Source organism: Ceratosolen solmsi, unplaced genomic scaffold, assembly GCF_000503995.2.
Source record: "Ceratosolen solmsi marchali unplaced genomic scaffold, CerSol_1.0 scaffold35, whole genome shotgun sequence".
Taxonomy (NCBI): Eukaryota; Metazoa; Arthropoda; class Insecta; order Hymenoptera; family Agaonidae; genus Ceratosolen; species Ceratosolen solmsi.
This window is the reverse complement of record NW_011948423.1, coordinates 3343462-3358120: the sequence shown is the minus strand read 5'-3', so window position 1 is coordinate 3358120 and position 14659 is coordinate 3343462. Positions and strand designations below refer to the sequence as shown.

Below are 14659 nucleotides of genomic sequence, written 5' to 3'. Positions count from 1 at the left end.
AATCGTGATTTCTGTTGATAATAACGATTTCTACTATTGCGCGATATAAACAGGCGATATTCACATGTATGTATACAAAAGCGCGTAATGTCATATTTTTCTCAGTATCTACTATATATATAATGTAAAAGCAGATGATCTTTAGATAAAATAACAACAGGTTACTCATATTTATATTTTATAGGGTCAGTTTACATGTTTTATGGAGAATGATGTATCTTTAAATTTTATTTGTGTAAAAATTTCGAATTTTTTCATCTCTCTGTTTCCTGTATGATAGAACATAAGATAGAAGCTGCCAGTTAGTAATAAAATGAATTGGGAAATTAGTTGGGCAGATATGTGTCGAGCATGTATGGAAGTTGAAGGTGTTTTACTTCCCTTGTACGACGATGATGAAATTAATGATAATGATTTACCAAGTAAACTTGCTGAATTGACTTCAATTCAGGTTAGCTTTTTCCTATTGTGTGGCTTTAATATTTCAGACTTGTAATAACTTACGATATACTAAATTTGTGTAATTAATGTTATTAGGTAAACAAATGTGATGGCTTGCCAACAAAACTTTGTGCCAAATGTGCTTACAGGACAAATGCATTCTTTGAATTTAAATATTTGGTTCAAGAGTCGGATAAAAAACTAAGGCATATGTTTAACGAACAACTAATCTCTGACGAAAAAGTATTGAATAACTTTAACTATATACGTATATACATATATGCATGGGTGCGCGGGTGTGCGCGCGCGTGTTGTATGTGTGCGCATGTGTGCATTAATTTGAAGTTGTTGTATTACTTTAATATTAATTTTTTCTTTTTCAGGATGACGAAGTTGATGAAAAAATGAGCAAAATGGGCTATATGGACTCAAAAATGTTGTTACAAGAAGACTGCAATTATGTTCGAGAGCAGAAAAGCAATTTGTGCGCTAATGGAGACGACAATATTATAAATGTAGAATTGAAAGAAGAGAAAGATGATATTATAAACGATGCGGACAAGATAAGCGAAGACATTATTGTAAAGGTAGAAGAGACCTTAACTGATACAAATCTGAATAATGAAATACACGTTGTATTTCATTCGAATGAATTTAATACAATTAGTAGTACTAACGAAGCCAAATTCATTGAAGAGATTAGTAGTACTAACGAATCCAAATTCATTGAAGATCGGTGTAATTATGAGTTCCAGCAGCCTCTTACGTTACTCGCTGATAATAAAAGAGTAGAAAATGGAAAGCATGTTGGAGCCAATGGTTCAAGCCTTAATGAAAATTCTAAAGTCGACGATGAATCGAGCGTAAAAAACCAAATTTACAATAGTTCTAATTTAGGTATTAATAAGCAAGAGGATAACGATAGCGATGACTCTGACTTTTATGTAGATTCGAAGGAATACATCGTTGGTAGTATTAACGACACGATAACAAAAGTTAAAGAGATCAAAGATGATGGAAAAGTGGTACAATATCAATGCACGCTTTGTTTGCAAAATTATTCGGTACTTTCGCAAGCTTTAAACCACATAGTGGATTTACACGTGCCAAGTACCGGGCCGTTTTATTGCGTTGTTTGCGAAATGGATTGCGATAGTATTAAACATCTGAAGGCACACGTAAAAATCCACAAGGGTCCAACTCCTTATTCCTGCTTCCTTTGCAATAAATCGTATGTAATGAAGAGATATCTGAAACGTCACATGGCCTGTCACACGGATTTTCCTCGACACCGCTGTGCTAAATGTGGCATACGTTTTAAAGTCAAAAGTGAACTGGAAGAGCACATTTTGTCTCACAGTCAAGGAGCACCGTTTAGATGTAGTCAATGCCCTAGAGTATTCAATCACAAAGGCAATTACAAGCGTCATTTAATTTCTCATCTCGATCCTCAAGGTTTGCATTTGCCCAAATACCCCTGCAACGTATGCAATAGAAGATTTTTGAACAATCGTACTCTAACAACCCATATGAGGGTTCATACCGGAGAAAAACCTTACAATTGTATCATATGCAACAAGTCATTTTCACAACAAGGTAATCTTCTGAATCATCAGAAAATCCATACAAATCCACGAAGTTTCACATGCGAGGTCTGTGGAAAAAGTTTCAATCAAAAGGCAACTTTAAGAGATCACAGTTTGTTACACTCCGGGGAGAAACCTTATGTATGCACCGTTTGTGGAATGGCATTTACATTTAGTGCTGCTCTTCGTCGTCATATGTGGACTCATAGCGATGGGAAGCCATTCGAGTGCGACGTTTGTAGTGCAAAGTTTATTGGGAGGTATGATCTGAGGCGTCACATGAAGATACATAATGGCAGACCAAAATTCAAACGTACTAAATCTAGGAAGACGAAGGAAGCGAATGCCATTGAAATTCCAGCAGAAGTCATTAATATTGTTCCGGATCAAACTAATTCGGACACTATTTTCGTCGAACAAATTTTCTTATGCGATGAATCTATCCAGATTATTTCGAAAGAAGATTCTGAGAAAGAAAATGTCGATTCATTGCTTAGTCTTATACAGTATACGTAAATTATTAATTGAATAGGCCTTTTATTTAATATCATGTAAATACGTTCTATCATCGAACATTAATAATTCTCGTTTTTACCTACATGCATGCCAGAGTAGTTGTGCATTTGTTGCATCACCCAATAGATGGAGATACTTAATTAATTTTTCGTTTTTGATAATTCCTACATTTTATGCTTAAAAATGTACGATAAGAAATAAAAAATAAGAAATCAATAAGATGATATGTAAAACCTTTCGTTTCGCAAATTTGTATCGCCACATTTACATGCTCTTTATCTCAATGAAATAATGCGATTTACAAATACAAAATTATGTTTATTATACCTTAATTTTTTAATAAGCAAAAATTATCACGAATATTGTTTTACGAATATACAATAATAGTACAACGCAATCGTCCTGAAACATAATGAAAATATTTAATGTTAATGCATCTATCGTTGCATTTGTTAGTGTTTTTATATTATACGTTGTAATACGATAATTGGGAAAAAGATAAATGAAAAAGAGTAGAGAGTCGAGAAGGGAACATTTTCAAAAATGTAAATTATCGATTAACTTTTAAAGTACTCTTAAAACTCACGAAATAACGTGATAATAATTACCTACACAATGCCCATGCATGATAAAAAGATGAAAATGAAAAGCCTTCGTCTATTTCTTAATCAAAACCAAAAAAATTTGTTCAAATTCAGTTATAAATATGTAAAATAACATTGTAAATTATTACATTACTGCTTAAGTACATATCCTATTCAAATCTTAAGAAATCATCATACGAGTCGTAATAACAGTTAATTAGACCTTATTGTTGGGCTATTTTCTATTTTTCTATAACAAATATACGAGATTGAGATATTCGAAAAGTGCCAATCCCAACAATCGTTCCGTCTGGTTATACATTTAGAATTTCACTAAGAAATTTTTTAATCAATTGTTCGTGTCCTTCCTTCATGCTGAATATGTAAATATTTTGCATATATTCATTTTTAAAAAATAAAAGAAAAAATTAAGCAAAAACATAGTAATGATGTATCGCGCGCGAAACACTCAACAATCAAACAATCGCGAATCGCGAACGCGAGCTGACGACTTGGAAGCAAATCTTATTATCCTCGTTATTATTTCTCCTTCGCGTAGCGCACGTCCCACCTGATAATATTAATTTTTTTAAGCGAGCCCAGATAAAGAAAGCTGGGAACGCAAAAAATTAGATTTGACTTTTATAATTGCGATGGGGTGCGGTGCGCGGGGAGACAAATCGCAACAGTCGATGTCGCTACAACGCTACGATAACGGAACGATCGCTCGCCATTTAACAGGATTCGAAGGATATTCCTTAACGAATGGTCAACGCATTATTAAACAATAAACCTCGATAATATCTCAACAGCCAATTACTCTATTTGTAATTACAATACTATATTATACAACGTCACGAGAACCATGTACCACATGCGAATAATAAGATATTAAAGAAAGCACGAAGCCGAGTGTCAATCATTACAGCCTCTATCCGTCTCCGCAAACAAAAAAGCATCAAATCCATTATATTCCTTCATGAAGATAAAAGCTTGGAGCTACGCGACCGAGCAAGCACCACCTCGCGCACAATTTAAAGCAATGCACATAAGCAGGCGTCGACTCGCGTGTCCGCACGCGTGCGCACCGAGAAAGAAGGAGAGCGACTGTTACTTGCTCTCGCTCTCTCACTCATTCGCTCGTCGTTTCGAGGCGCTTGCGCGGCCGCACGTGTGGAGGATCCGCGAGAGGAGGAATTGAGCAGGCAGCCAGCCGGGTAAGACCGCGGAGGATAATCGCGATCGTGGGTGCGCGAGTGAGTAAGAGCGTGACGGGGTGGGGGTGTGGACGGCTCGGCGTTTACGCGCGGTAGGGGGAGCCGGGTAGGATGTCCCGGAGGTGGCGCCACCGCGGCCGGGAGTCCAAGTCGCGCCAACAGCAGGCCGCAGGCAGGGCAGGGGGCAGGAGCCACGGACCGCCACCACCTCCACCACCTCCTCGCCGTTAGCCGCTGAGCCGACGGGTAAGTACCCTCACTCCTCTCGCACGTTTCAGTCTGCACTCGCATGTTCCCGAGGCAGCTCGGGCGGGCAGCCGGCATCCTCGAGCCAACCCCGACGGCCACCCGGACCTCGCCCGCGGAGGCTCCTCCGGAGCGCGACGCGCACTCCCGGAGAGGTTAGGTCGGCCGGCTGATATCGCAGCGATTCGGGGCCCGCATAGCCGCGAGCGCGATGCCGTCCTCGCTTCTCAGTCCCAGGACGAGCATGACCGAGGCCCGGAGCATCTGAGCGAGCAGCCGCGCCGTAGTATCCGTGGCATCCGTCACCGATTAGCCGCTCGCTAACTTGCCGTGTACGCTGCACGCGCCGACTTCCGCGCCTGATTATAGGTTAGGTGCGCCGGCGGACGCGCCAACCGTTTGAATACGCCTCGCCGCCTCCCGGCAGAGTCGCGCGCGAGCCGCGACCCGGACACCAGCATGGATAATTCGGCCTACGTGCCCAACCAGCTGCCGCCGCCCCTGGTCGTGTTCTCCCAGGCCGGGGGCTTCTCCGAGGCCGCCCTCAGAATGCAAAGACCCTTCAATCCGCAAGTTAGTATACGACCGGGACGAGGGTATACGCCGGGCGCCTGTTGCATGCGCGGCGGCGGTACTCGCGCGACCCTAGTGATACGCGGATTTGTAATTCGTGTGTTTGGATGGAAGTGGAGAGCGCGAGGCAACCCAACCGACCTTACGACATGTGATACACTTGCCAAGGATCGCGCTTCACTTAAATGCTCCATGTGCAAGCGAGCCGTCGTCCAACGCCCGACGACTGCTTCCGCCTCTCCCGTACCCCATCCCCCTATAACTCTGCCGCCCTACCCCTCAGCTACCACCGCCACTACCACCGTCGCCACCGTCACCACCGCCACCCACTACACCATCACCACCACCACCACCACCACCACCTACTACATCACTACAATACGACACCACCACCACCACCTACTACATCACTACAATACGACACCACCACCACCATCTACTACATCACTACAATACTACACCACCATCACCACAACCACCACAACCACCACCACAACCACCACCACCACCACCATCACCACCATCATCACCACCACCACCACCACCACCTCCTCCAACTCCTTCACCTGCTCCCTCGTCACCCTCGTACTCACCCTCTGTCTCATACATTCTCGTTCCTCCTCCTCCTCCTCCTCCTCCTCCTCCTCTTCCTCTTCCTCATCATCATCATCATTATCATCATCTTTCCTTCGCTTTTTCCTTTTAAATACTCTGTCATTTATTTCGTAATGCGACACCTTTGCATTACAATTACGGCTCGTTGCGCATCCATGTCCATATCCCATGAGACATCCTTTTCGTCGCATTCGCTTTTTTGCTCTAACGATGAGATTTTCCAAGCAAATACATCGCTTTCACATCCATTTGACATCGACGGAAAAATTTTCAACATGTTCCTGACCTCAAGTGTATAACGTAACCGTTTTACATCCCTCCTCTGCCATTGCGCATTATTACTCTCCTCTTTTCGGCAGATAATTTATCCGCTTCCTTGTCCTCCTAAATCGTCGCCTTCTCCCCATTACGAGATAAGGGAGAAAAGTAGCGAGAAAATTTGTGACTATTGTCCTTGGAGCTCGTATACTTGCATATTCGACTTGAGTTTGCGAACTCGAAAGCACTCTCTGCGATATGGCACATTGTTATAATTGTCTAGGAAATTCCGTGCATCGTGAATAGAACGTGAGCAGAGACAAATGGTTGATTGATTATCAATGAAAAAGAAAAAAAAAATCCGTTTTAGCGAGCGTCGAGAAATGTCACTTTGCTACCCCAATTTCAAAATTTCATCGCCATATTTGCGATGCATTCCAAACATTTAGGCCGTTACATTATAAGGATCTTGAAACCTAATGGACCGGTCAACCGATTGCTTTAACGTTAAACTTAGGTATATATATATATATATATATATATATATATATATATATGTATGTAGATACATGTAGAGGGAGATAGATAGATAAAGATCGAGAGAGAGAGAGAGAGAGAGAGAGAGATAGTGCACGAGCGCGTGTGTGTAAGAGATTTTCTATTAATTTATCCTTACAAATAATAACGAGCTTAAGAGTTATCGTTATTTTGTTGTTCTTCGAGCAACTTATATAAGCTTCCTCGAGCCATTGAAAAACATTCAAACGAAATTTCTCTTAATATTTATCTTCTAATGCATGAATTTCGAATTTTTATATTACGAATGTATTATCCTATAAATTTTTACACTAATAAAATTGTATTATTTATTTACGCGCTCTTGTAGAGCTATAATGATTACGGTAGTATAAGGCATTTCATAAACAGTTTTTATTAGCTGAATGAAAAGAGCTTATAATACTTATATTCTGAAGCCGAAAGCATAATTTCTCCTGGCTGAAGTAAAGATGCGTACAGTAACTTTGTAGTCCCCATTGCACCTACTTGTGAAATACGCCTCATAAAAAATTTATCACATTTGAGCATTATTTATGTATATTCTTTAAATTTAAAAACAGTTATAAAACATGGAATTTTTTACTCAGAATAAAACAAAAGCTCAACTTTTTTTTTTTTAACATTTTATGAGTCATTCCTCAAGGTACGGTGATTTATGAGCTACAAAATATGTATATTACGCACCGAATGAACATTTGTTTCGTGTGAAATGTAAAAGGTATCCCTTTTCAAAAATGAATCCGAAAAATTAAGATGTAATTTACAAATATATCTTTCGTTGTCTATATATATATATATATATATATATACACACACACACACACACACAAAGACTAATTCGCAATCGAGATCCGATGAAATTCAACAAACAAGAAATTTCTTTACTATTATCGTGAAAGTGTAACTCGACGTTTGCCGATTAAATAAGATAGGATATTAGATTAAAAATTTTGGAAAATTTTTTTAATGAACGGAATTGAACGCTTAACATTCTTAATTATGGAATCAATTTGTCAAATTTCTTTTCAGGACTTCCTTAATTCTCTAATAAAATCTTTCTATTTTCCGCGCAGATAGAGTCGTTGTAATTATTTTGTGATTTACAGGTTTCCAGTTTGTAACGTCAATCATCTTGAGATATCACAAATTTTATACTTCCTTGGCTCGCTTGTAAAACCTAAGTTTAATATTAATTAACTTTCCCAATCGGCTAACGATCGTTTAACATGCTTGAAATTGTTTTGTTAGAAATCTTATTCACATAATTTTAGTTTATAAAATATCCTTTTCAATCAAGCGCCCATATAAGTGTTTGTCTATAAAACAACAATGAAAGAAAGAAAAAAAAATACTTACAAACTTTGTGTTTACGTATGTATAAACAAATACACGTGTACTCTTATAAGTTGTAAATTATATTTGAAGTAGAAAATCTTTTACATACTATTAGAAATTTCACGATAAATTATGTTAAACATGACGTTAAAAACTATTAAAATAATTTTAAGTGCTTAGAGTGCAGAAAGTTAATATGTAAAATTTAGTAAAGCGTGTTGTGAAAATTTCTTTTAAACAATTATCTTTGGAATTGGATGGAAAGTGAAGAAATAAATATGTGTGATATTATTCATTGACAGTGCACGTAAATGAGGAACGAAACGCGAAAGCACATAACAAATTAGATCTCGATTAAAAATTTTATAGATAAAATATATAACCGATCGATAAGTACCGGATTATTGTGTAATTTATTAATTCCTATTTCATTAATTAATAGTAATTCGAATTAATACACAACGCGATTTAATTGCGTCCCAAGTGAAATAGAAAAAGACTACAATTCATTTTAGTTCATTGGCTCGCTCGTTGACTCGATGATTTATCAATAAACAAATTATACAATACAATTAGAGAATAAATACAATACAAATAAAGAATAAAGAATTTTTAATTACATGCATGCGTAATGCAACGAGCATAACAATAATGAGCATTTGAAAAAGATTTGTGTGTGCTAAGTGGAAAAGAATTCTTTAAAAAATGTGCGCGTTAAAAGATGTGTGTTTTGGTCAGGACGTTGGAGAGAAAAATGAAATTCACATCACTAATTACATTTACATTCGCCTTTTTTTATCCGTTTGTTTAATATTAAAACTCTTGATTTACTGTAAATAATTGTTATTGAAATGGCGTATTAAAGTTTTGACGGTCGCGTGAATATTTCACTAGTTTTACCTTTTGAAAAGTGTCACTCTAGTCACTCTATTGAATTTACATGAATTTTAATTTTAACAATCCACCTATATATTTAAAAACTTGCTGCTTTCTTAACGATGAAGAAATAATTTCTCATATAAATGGAGGATAGAATGAAACATTCTCCATTCTTCAATGTGAGAAATAATTTAAGTTTCATATCATTTAGAGTCACCTATTAGATATCATCATAAATTACACATTACAAATATATTCGCGTGCATACAAACATACATACGTAAATGCATAAGTGCATATATGTTTTGATGTATATATGTAGGCATATGTGTAGTTGGAATTTGGTCATAGAGAATGTGGGTAGGAAAACGTAAATATTATAACAATGAAAATTAAAACAACAGGCTATTAGAATAATTGCTAAAATAAATACATTTGATTAATATTTTTCTGAAAATGTAACAACTATTACCATTATAATTATTTCGCCAAGGTAAAATCGTTCGTCAAAATTAAAAAAATGGAAGTTGTGCAAAATATTTATGTAATTTTTTAAAAAGTGCATAAAATTCGAAAGAAACTATCGTAGATAATAAAGTAATTTGAAAAGAATTCCTTTAGTTTTTATTGAAAATCAAAGCAATGCGAAATATTCGAATAAACATTATTAAAAGAATGTAAATTGACTTCTAATCTGTAAAAGTAAATAATTCAGGTAGTTTTAGAGTATTTTTAATGTTTAGAGGAAGCTAAGCGGATAAATGAGATGAAATTTCTTGAAAATCAAAAGTAAGTTTTTGTTAGAATTGCGTACAGGGAAAGGAAAATAAAGTCTTTTTGTGTTAGCAGATCTGGTCTTTGGGCAAACATCGATTATACAATTTTGAGAAAGAACATATTTGCTGTAAGAACAGTAACTTCAGAGTCCTGTATAATTTAAGTTGTGGAATTTCTGTTCTCTTATCTCTTCTCTCTCTCTCTCTCTCTCTCTATCTATCTATCTGGCTCATTCTGTGTCTCTCTTATTACCAACTACTATATAAATTCTTGCAACAATAATTTATTAAATGGAAAAACTTGAAGTGGAATTTTTCTTTTACGCAACATTGTAACGTGAATGCTGAAATTTTAAACAAATCGTCAGAATATACAGATTAGCATATGCGTCGGACAGATCATATAGACTTTTTCTCCAATATATCTAATCGCTATGTATTTGCATTAGCATGTACGGCGGAAAATTCAAGCGAACCTCGTCTAGCACTACTGTGCGTTAAGAATTTACTGATTTAATAATCATCGATTCCACGGCCAATTGATAGCGGCCTTCCGTCATTTGACCATACGTAAGTGGTGAAACGAAACTCATTAGTGATCAACTCATTATCAAACCAAACGCGAATTACTCGTTCGTCAATCTCCGATCGAGAGCACAAGCAATAACATCTCAACTCACGTTCTTCCCAATTCCAATTAGGCCTACGATCGGCAATGGTCCTCGAAGGAAAGCCACGGAAGATTCCCGACCTCCTTCCCACCCGACCTAGACGATCCGTGCGAAAATTGTTAAAGGCCAGTGATAAGAAAGAGCCCCGTAATTCCATTGCAGATCGGCGACACGAAGGAGCTGCAGAATCCCTTCGGCCAGGCGGCAGCCTCCCTCGACTATCGGCTGCATCACATGCTGCATCTGCAGCACCAGTTCCTTCATCCCTTGGAGCATAGGCTGCCGTTTAGCAGTGCGTTCCGTCCTCTGGCGCCGTCGGCCTTCGCGCCGCCCCAGAAGCGACTGAAGATCGAGACCGAGGGTGCGGGTGTCTCGACCCCCGGTGGAGTGCCCACGGGCCTCTCGAGCCTCGGCTCCCTCTCGAGCATGTCGAGCATGTTCTCCCCGTCGGTGGCCTCGCAGGCGGCCGACCTCGCGCCCCAGAGCCCGGCCAACTCGACGAGCAGGTCACCACCCGGGAGCAGCGGCTCGAATCAGCCGGCGGCAGCTGGCAGTCAGACTGCCGAGGAGGAGCGCGAGGCCAGCGCTACGCCCTGCTCCGAGAACACCGAGAGGTCCACGCCTGAGGAGGGCCGACCCTATCGCAGTGAGTACCGTCTTGCTTTCTTCATTTTGCTCGTTTGCTCGTCAATCGACGAGGCGATCCCGATCAGTCGATGACCCAAGTTCGGGCCTCCAAGCTTTCGGATTCTGTCGAGGGTGAAGAGCTCGTTGGCCGACGGCCGGACGCTGCTGTCGTGGGCCGCGAGGGACGCGGGGATGGGATTGGAGGGGGATGGGATTGGAGGGGGATGGGCTCGTTCGGTCCTTTTTGCCTCGGATAATTGCTGTTGGGAACGGAGGATTATAAATGCATCCAAAGCATAGGGAATAATAGTGTGTATTGGTTGTGGTTGCGCCTGCGATTTCAATTGATTTTCAATTTTAGCTATGCGCGCGCTTCACAAGTCGTCTGAAAATTCGCGCTCCTTGAAAGAATCTAACGATTTTTATAGCTGTCAATATTTGTCCGAAAGCTGTTAAATATCGGATATTTAACGAGGCTTTCAAAATGAATATTAGCCGTAATTTTCAAGAATTTCGTCAACGATATTTCCATCAAAGATATAGCGCCGTCAATATTTATATCTTTGTAGAAGCCTCAATTTCCTTAACAATACACGTATAAAATGCTATTATCAATTACAACATTATTATATTATCAATGTTGCTGTTGTTATTATTATTGTTATTATTATTATTATTATTATTATGATTGTTATTGTTATTATTATTATTAATATTATTATTAATATTATTATTAATAGTATTATTAATTTTTTCTCGAGGAGATACGTTTCATACGAAGCTGTAAAATTATTTCGTATGTGTGCAATTTTTGAATTTGAACTTTCCCAAAGCTTTAATGCACCAATGTTATTAATTTGCCAAAGTACCATCGTAATTTTCATTTTTTAAATGACAGTGTTTCCGAGCATATTTTTACATTTTGTTACTTCATTGATGTTCCGACGGTATACGTGTGATGCGTGTCGCGAGATTCTATCTGAGAAATATATATATATATATATATATATACAGAGTTTTATTATCTACATGACATGAATTAAACGTATATGTGCTTGATTTTACAAATATATTGGGACTCGTAAAAATGGCTGATTTTTTTTATAAGCAAATGTCGATGTCTCATTCCCATAATATTTTGTAAAGAGATTTCGCTTCGGGAAAACATGATATATTGCCAACATCTTATGTATTTTTAAGGATAACGAAATTGAGATTATTTGCACAAAATTTCGAGCAAATGAGTTTAAAATAAATAATTCAAAACTTATTCTGTGAATGTCGTTAAAAAATATTTGTTTCCGAAAAAGACATAAAATTTTTTTATTATTAATTTGATGGAGCAGTTATATAATTTACTAAACGAAAATTTCAGCAATATCATATAAACGATATCATATAAAATCATATAAATAATATCGCACATTGATGAAAAATACTCAAATATCACTTATAAGATATACAAAGGAGTCTCAATATTTTCAATTGCATTGAGGGGAGGAAAAAAAACCCTATAGACTTGCACTACTTAAAGAGAAATTGAAAGTCCTTATAATTTTCTTAATTTTTAACCTCGATATTAATTGAATAAAGTATTGTAATTTTAATAATTATGCCTAGTACGATCACCACTTTTATAACTTCGTTTATAACAATTATTAATGAAATTTATTGAAGTCGAAGATTATTATAATGTTATAAAGACATAACAGTAAATGATTATAAAAAATATAAATTTCAATCTCCTTCAATCAAAACGTTAAAAACGCAAGATGATAGAGTATTCATTGTCATAATAACTTAATTTTAGTGCCTCAATAAATCTTATATCCTTTTTACTTGCAAATGTCTCGTAAATTTATATTTTATTACATTAATGCCATTTTCATTTTCTTTTAAATGTTCACATTATCGGGGTTACTTTTTTTGTTCCTTTTTCTTTTTTTCTTTTTCTTTATTTAATTGTAATTAATTTATGTTAAATATTATACATTAAAACTCAATTTCGTTCGTTTTAATTTATTTATGCTTGATTTTTCATGTTTAATATAAAATTAATTATTTACCATCTCATTAAAAGCTGGTATAATTCAAGCGTGAAATGATTGCAAAAACAAATTTCTTTTTCGCATAATATACGCGTTTCATGCATACGTTTGATCTAATTTATCTCTTATAAGACGTTTTTTTGTACTTTAATCTACATTGGAATATAAACTTGTAGAAAATCAGGAAATTTTACATTCAACTATCTATATCGTTATTAGTGAGTTTGGTTGGAATAGCCGCAATTCTAAGTTAATTGCTTATATTTTTAACCAAACGAGCCTTCATTGAGTATGAATACGGTTATTAGTAATTGCAAAAGTTAACGGTACGCGAAAAAAAGAATGTAAGCTTTCAGCGCAGCTATTTTAAATATTTAATGCATCCCGTATTTTTAAGCTGATGGAATGAAAGAAAGAGAGAAAGAAAAGTATAATTGTTATAAATATGAGGAGCCATTTGTTTTATTGTAATACTTAAGGTTTATGGTGGATTTTAGAATATATAGAGGAAAAATAAAGTAGAAAAATAAATAACCGCAGTCTGGATTCTTTGATTGTGCTATGAGATTCTATAGATTATTATTATTATTATTATTATTATTATTATTATTATTATTGTTGTTGTTGTTGTTGTTGTTATTGTTATTATTATTATGAAACTCAGATGATCATAACCATTAGATTGAGAGGATAAAAGTTAGGTAGAAAGTGTGAAAAGCATTTATGTTTACCAGATAACTTAATCTATGTTTAATATCAGAGGATCAAAGATCAGCCAGTAGTTTCGTAATTTACAGTGAAATGTAAATGTAATCATCAATTGGACGATATTTTCTTCTAATATGTTCTGAAATTATATTACCCAAGCAAATGCACGAACAATGGAGATGCTATATATCTTTGTTTCTCTCTCTCTCTCTCTCTCTCTCTCTCTCTCTCTCTCTGATCCGTGCATAACAGTACAAAAGTTTGTTGAGAAGAACCTCAAAGATGATCAAACGAGAGTCGAGGCAGGCCACGCGTCAAATGTGATAGAATTTGAAAATTATTTTATTATAGTCTTATGGAGCCGGCCAATGTAAAGGTGATATGATAAGCAAAAGACGGATTAGGTAAGGGTCGTCGTTTGAAGAAAAAAAATTCCTCATTGATAAAACAAACGACTAACAAGTGGCCGATTCGATATACTTTTTAATTTACTAAACCGTTGAAAGTTTTTGCTCGTGTACACAGGTCGAGCCCCATCCCCGTACAAATCATCGTATCATTTTGCCGGCTCGGCTCGTCGATAGACCACGAGTGCAAATAATCATTATCAGAGGTGCGTTTACATTGCATTTAGCGGACTATTTATGCCATGATGGTGTGAGAGAGATGATTGGAGAATGGAACGAGAGCGATGGGTGGTTAGCGAGGGTGGGAATGGGGGTAGCGTATGGCTCGCTGGCGTAACGACGAGACGAGTGCGACGGTAGCGGTGTTCCATAAATTCGTAGCCCGGAGAATCGATCTCAGTTTTCCCATTGCGATCGTCTTCGTGACCTGTTGGTGCGCGGGAGATTTTAACGCAGGAACTGGCCGTAAAATCCAAAGTCTAGAAAACGTAACGCCGGACCGTTTAGTAGCCGGCTGTAAAAGGGCCCCGAGGGCGAGAACGTGCGAGCGACGTAGTGAGTCAGAGTGAGAGCGAGCTAGTGATACCAGGAGCTGGGGGGGGGGGGGGGGGATA

At 37.3% G+C, this 14659-nt stretch overlaps 2 protein-coding genes across 2 annotated transcripts in view; both read left to right on the top strand.

Moving 5' to 3' along the window:
* The first annotated feature begins 255 nt into the window (after positions 1 to 255).
* On the top strand, positions 256 to 2716 carry LOC105362160 (zinc finger protein 83). The gene is made up of 3 exons (XM_011499514.1): positions 256 to 451; positions 538 to 684; positions 825 to 2716. Exons 1-3 carry the CDS (start codon positions 314 to 316, stop codon positions 2541 to 2543), a joined length of 2004 nt encoding a protein of 667 aa, XP_011497816.1. The 5' UTR covers positions 256 to 313; the 3' UTR covers positions 2544 to 2716.
* A 2069-nt stretch (positions 2717 to 4785) lies between these two features.
* The window catches only part of LOC105362159 (E3 ubiquitin-protein ligase Rnf220), a 132606-nt gene continuing 122732 nt past the window's right edge, over positions 4786 to 14659 (top strand). The window contains exons 1-2 of the mRNA XM_011499512.1: positions 4786 to 5163; positions 10418 to 10901. Of these exons, the coding sequence (XP_011497814.1) occupies positions 5050 to 5163; positions 10418 to 10901 (598 nt within the window). The 5' untranslated portion in view covers positions 4786 to 5049. The remainder of the gene's footprint in view (positions 5164 to 10417; positions 10902 to 14659) is intronic.

Excerpts from the sequence above, each read along its gene's own strand:
- LOC105362160 (XM_011499514.1), top strand. The coding sequence starts at position 314 with ATGAATTGGGAAATTAGTTGGGCAGATATGTGTCGAGCATGTATGGAA. Across the intron at positions 452-537 it reads CTGAATTGACTTCAATTCAG|GTAAACAAATGTGATGGCTT; the intron begins GTTAGCTTTTTC and ends TAATGTTATTAG. Across the intron at positions 685-824 it reads AACTAATCTCTGACGAAAAA|GATGACGAAGTTGATGAAAA; the intron begins GTATTGAATAAC and ends TTTCTTTTTCAG.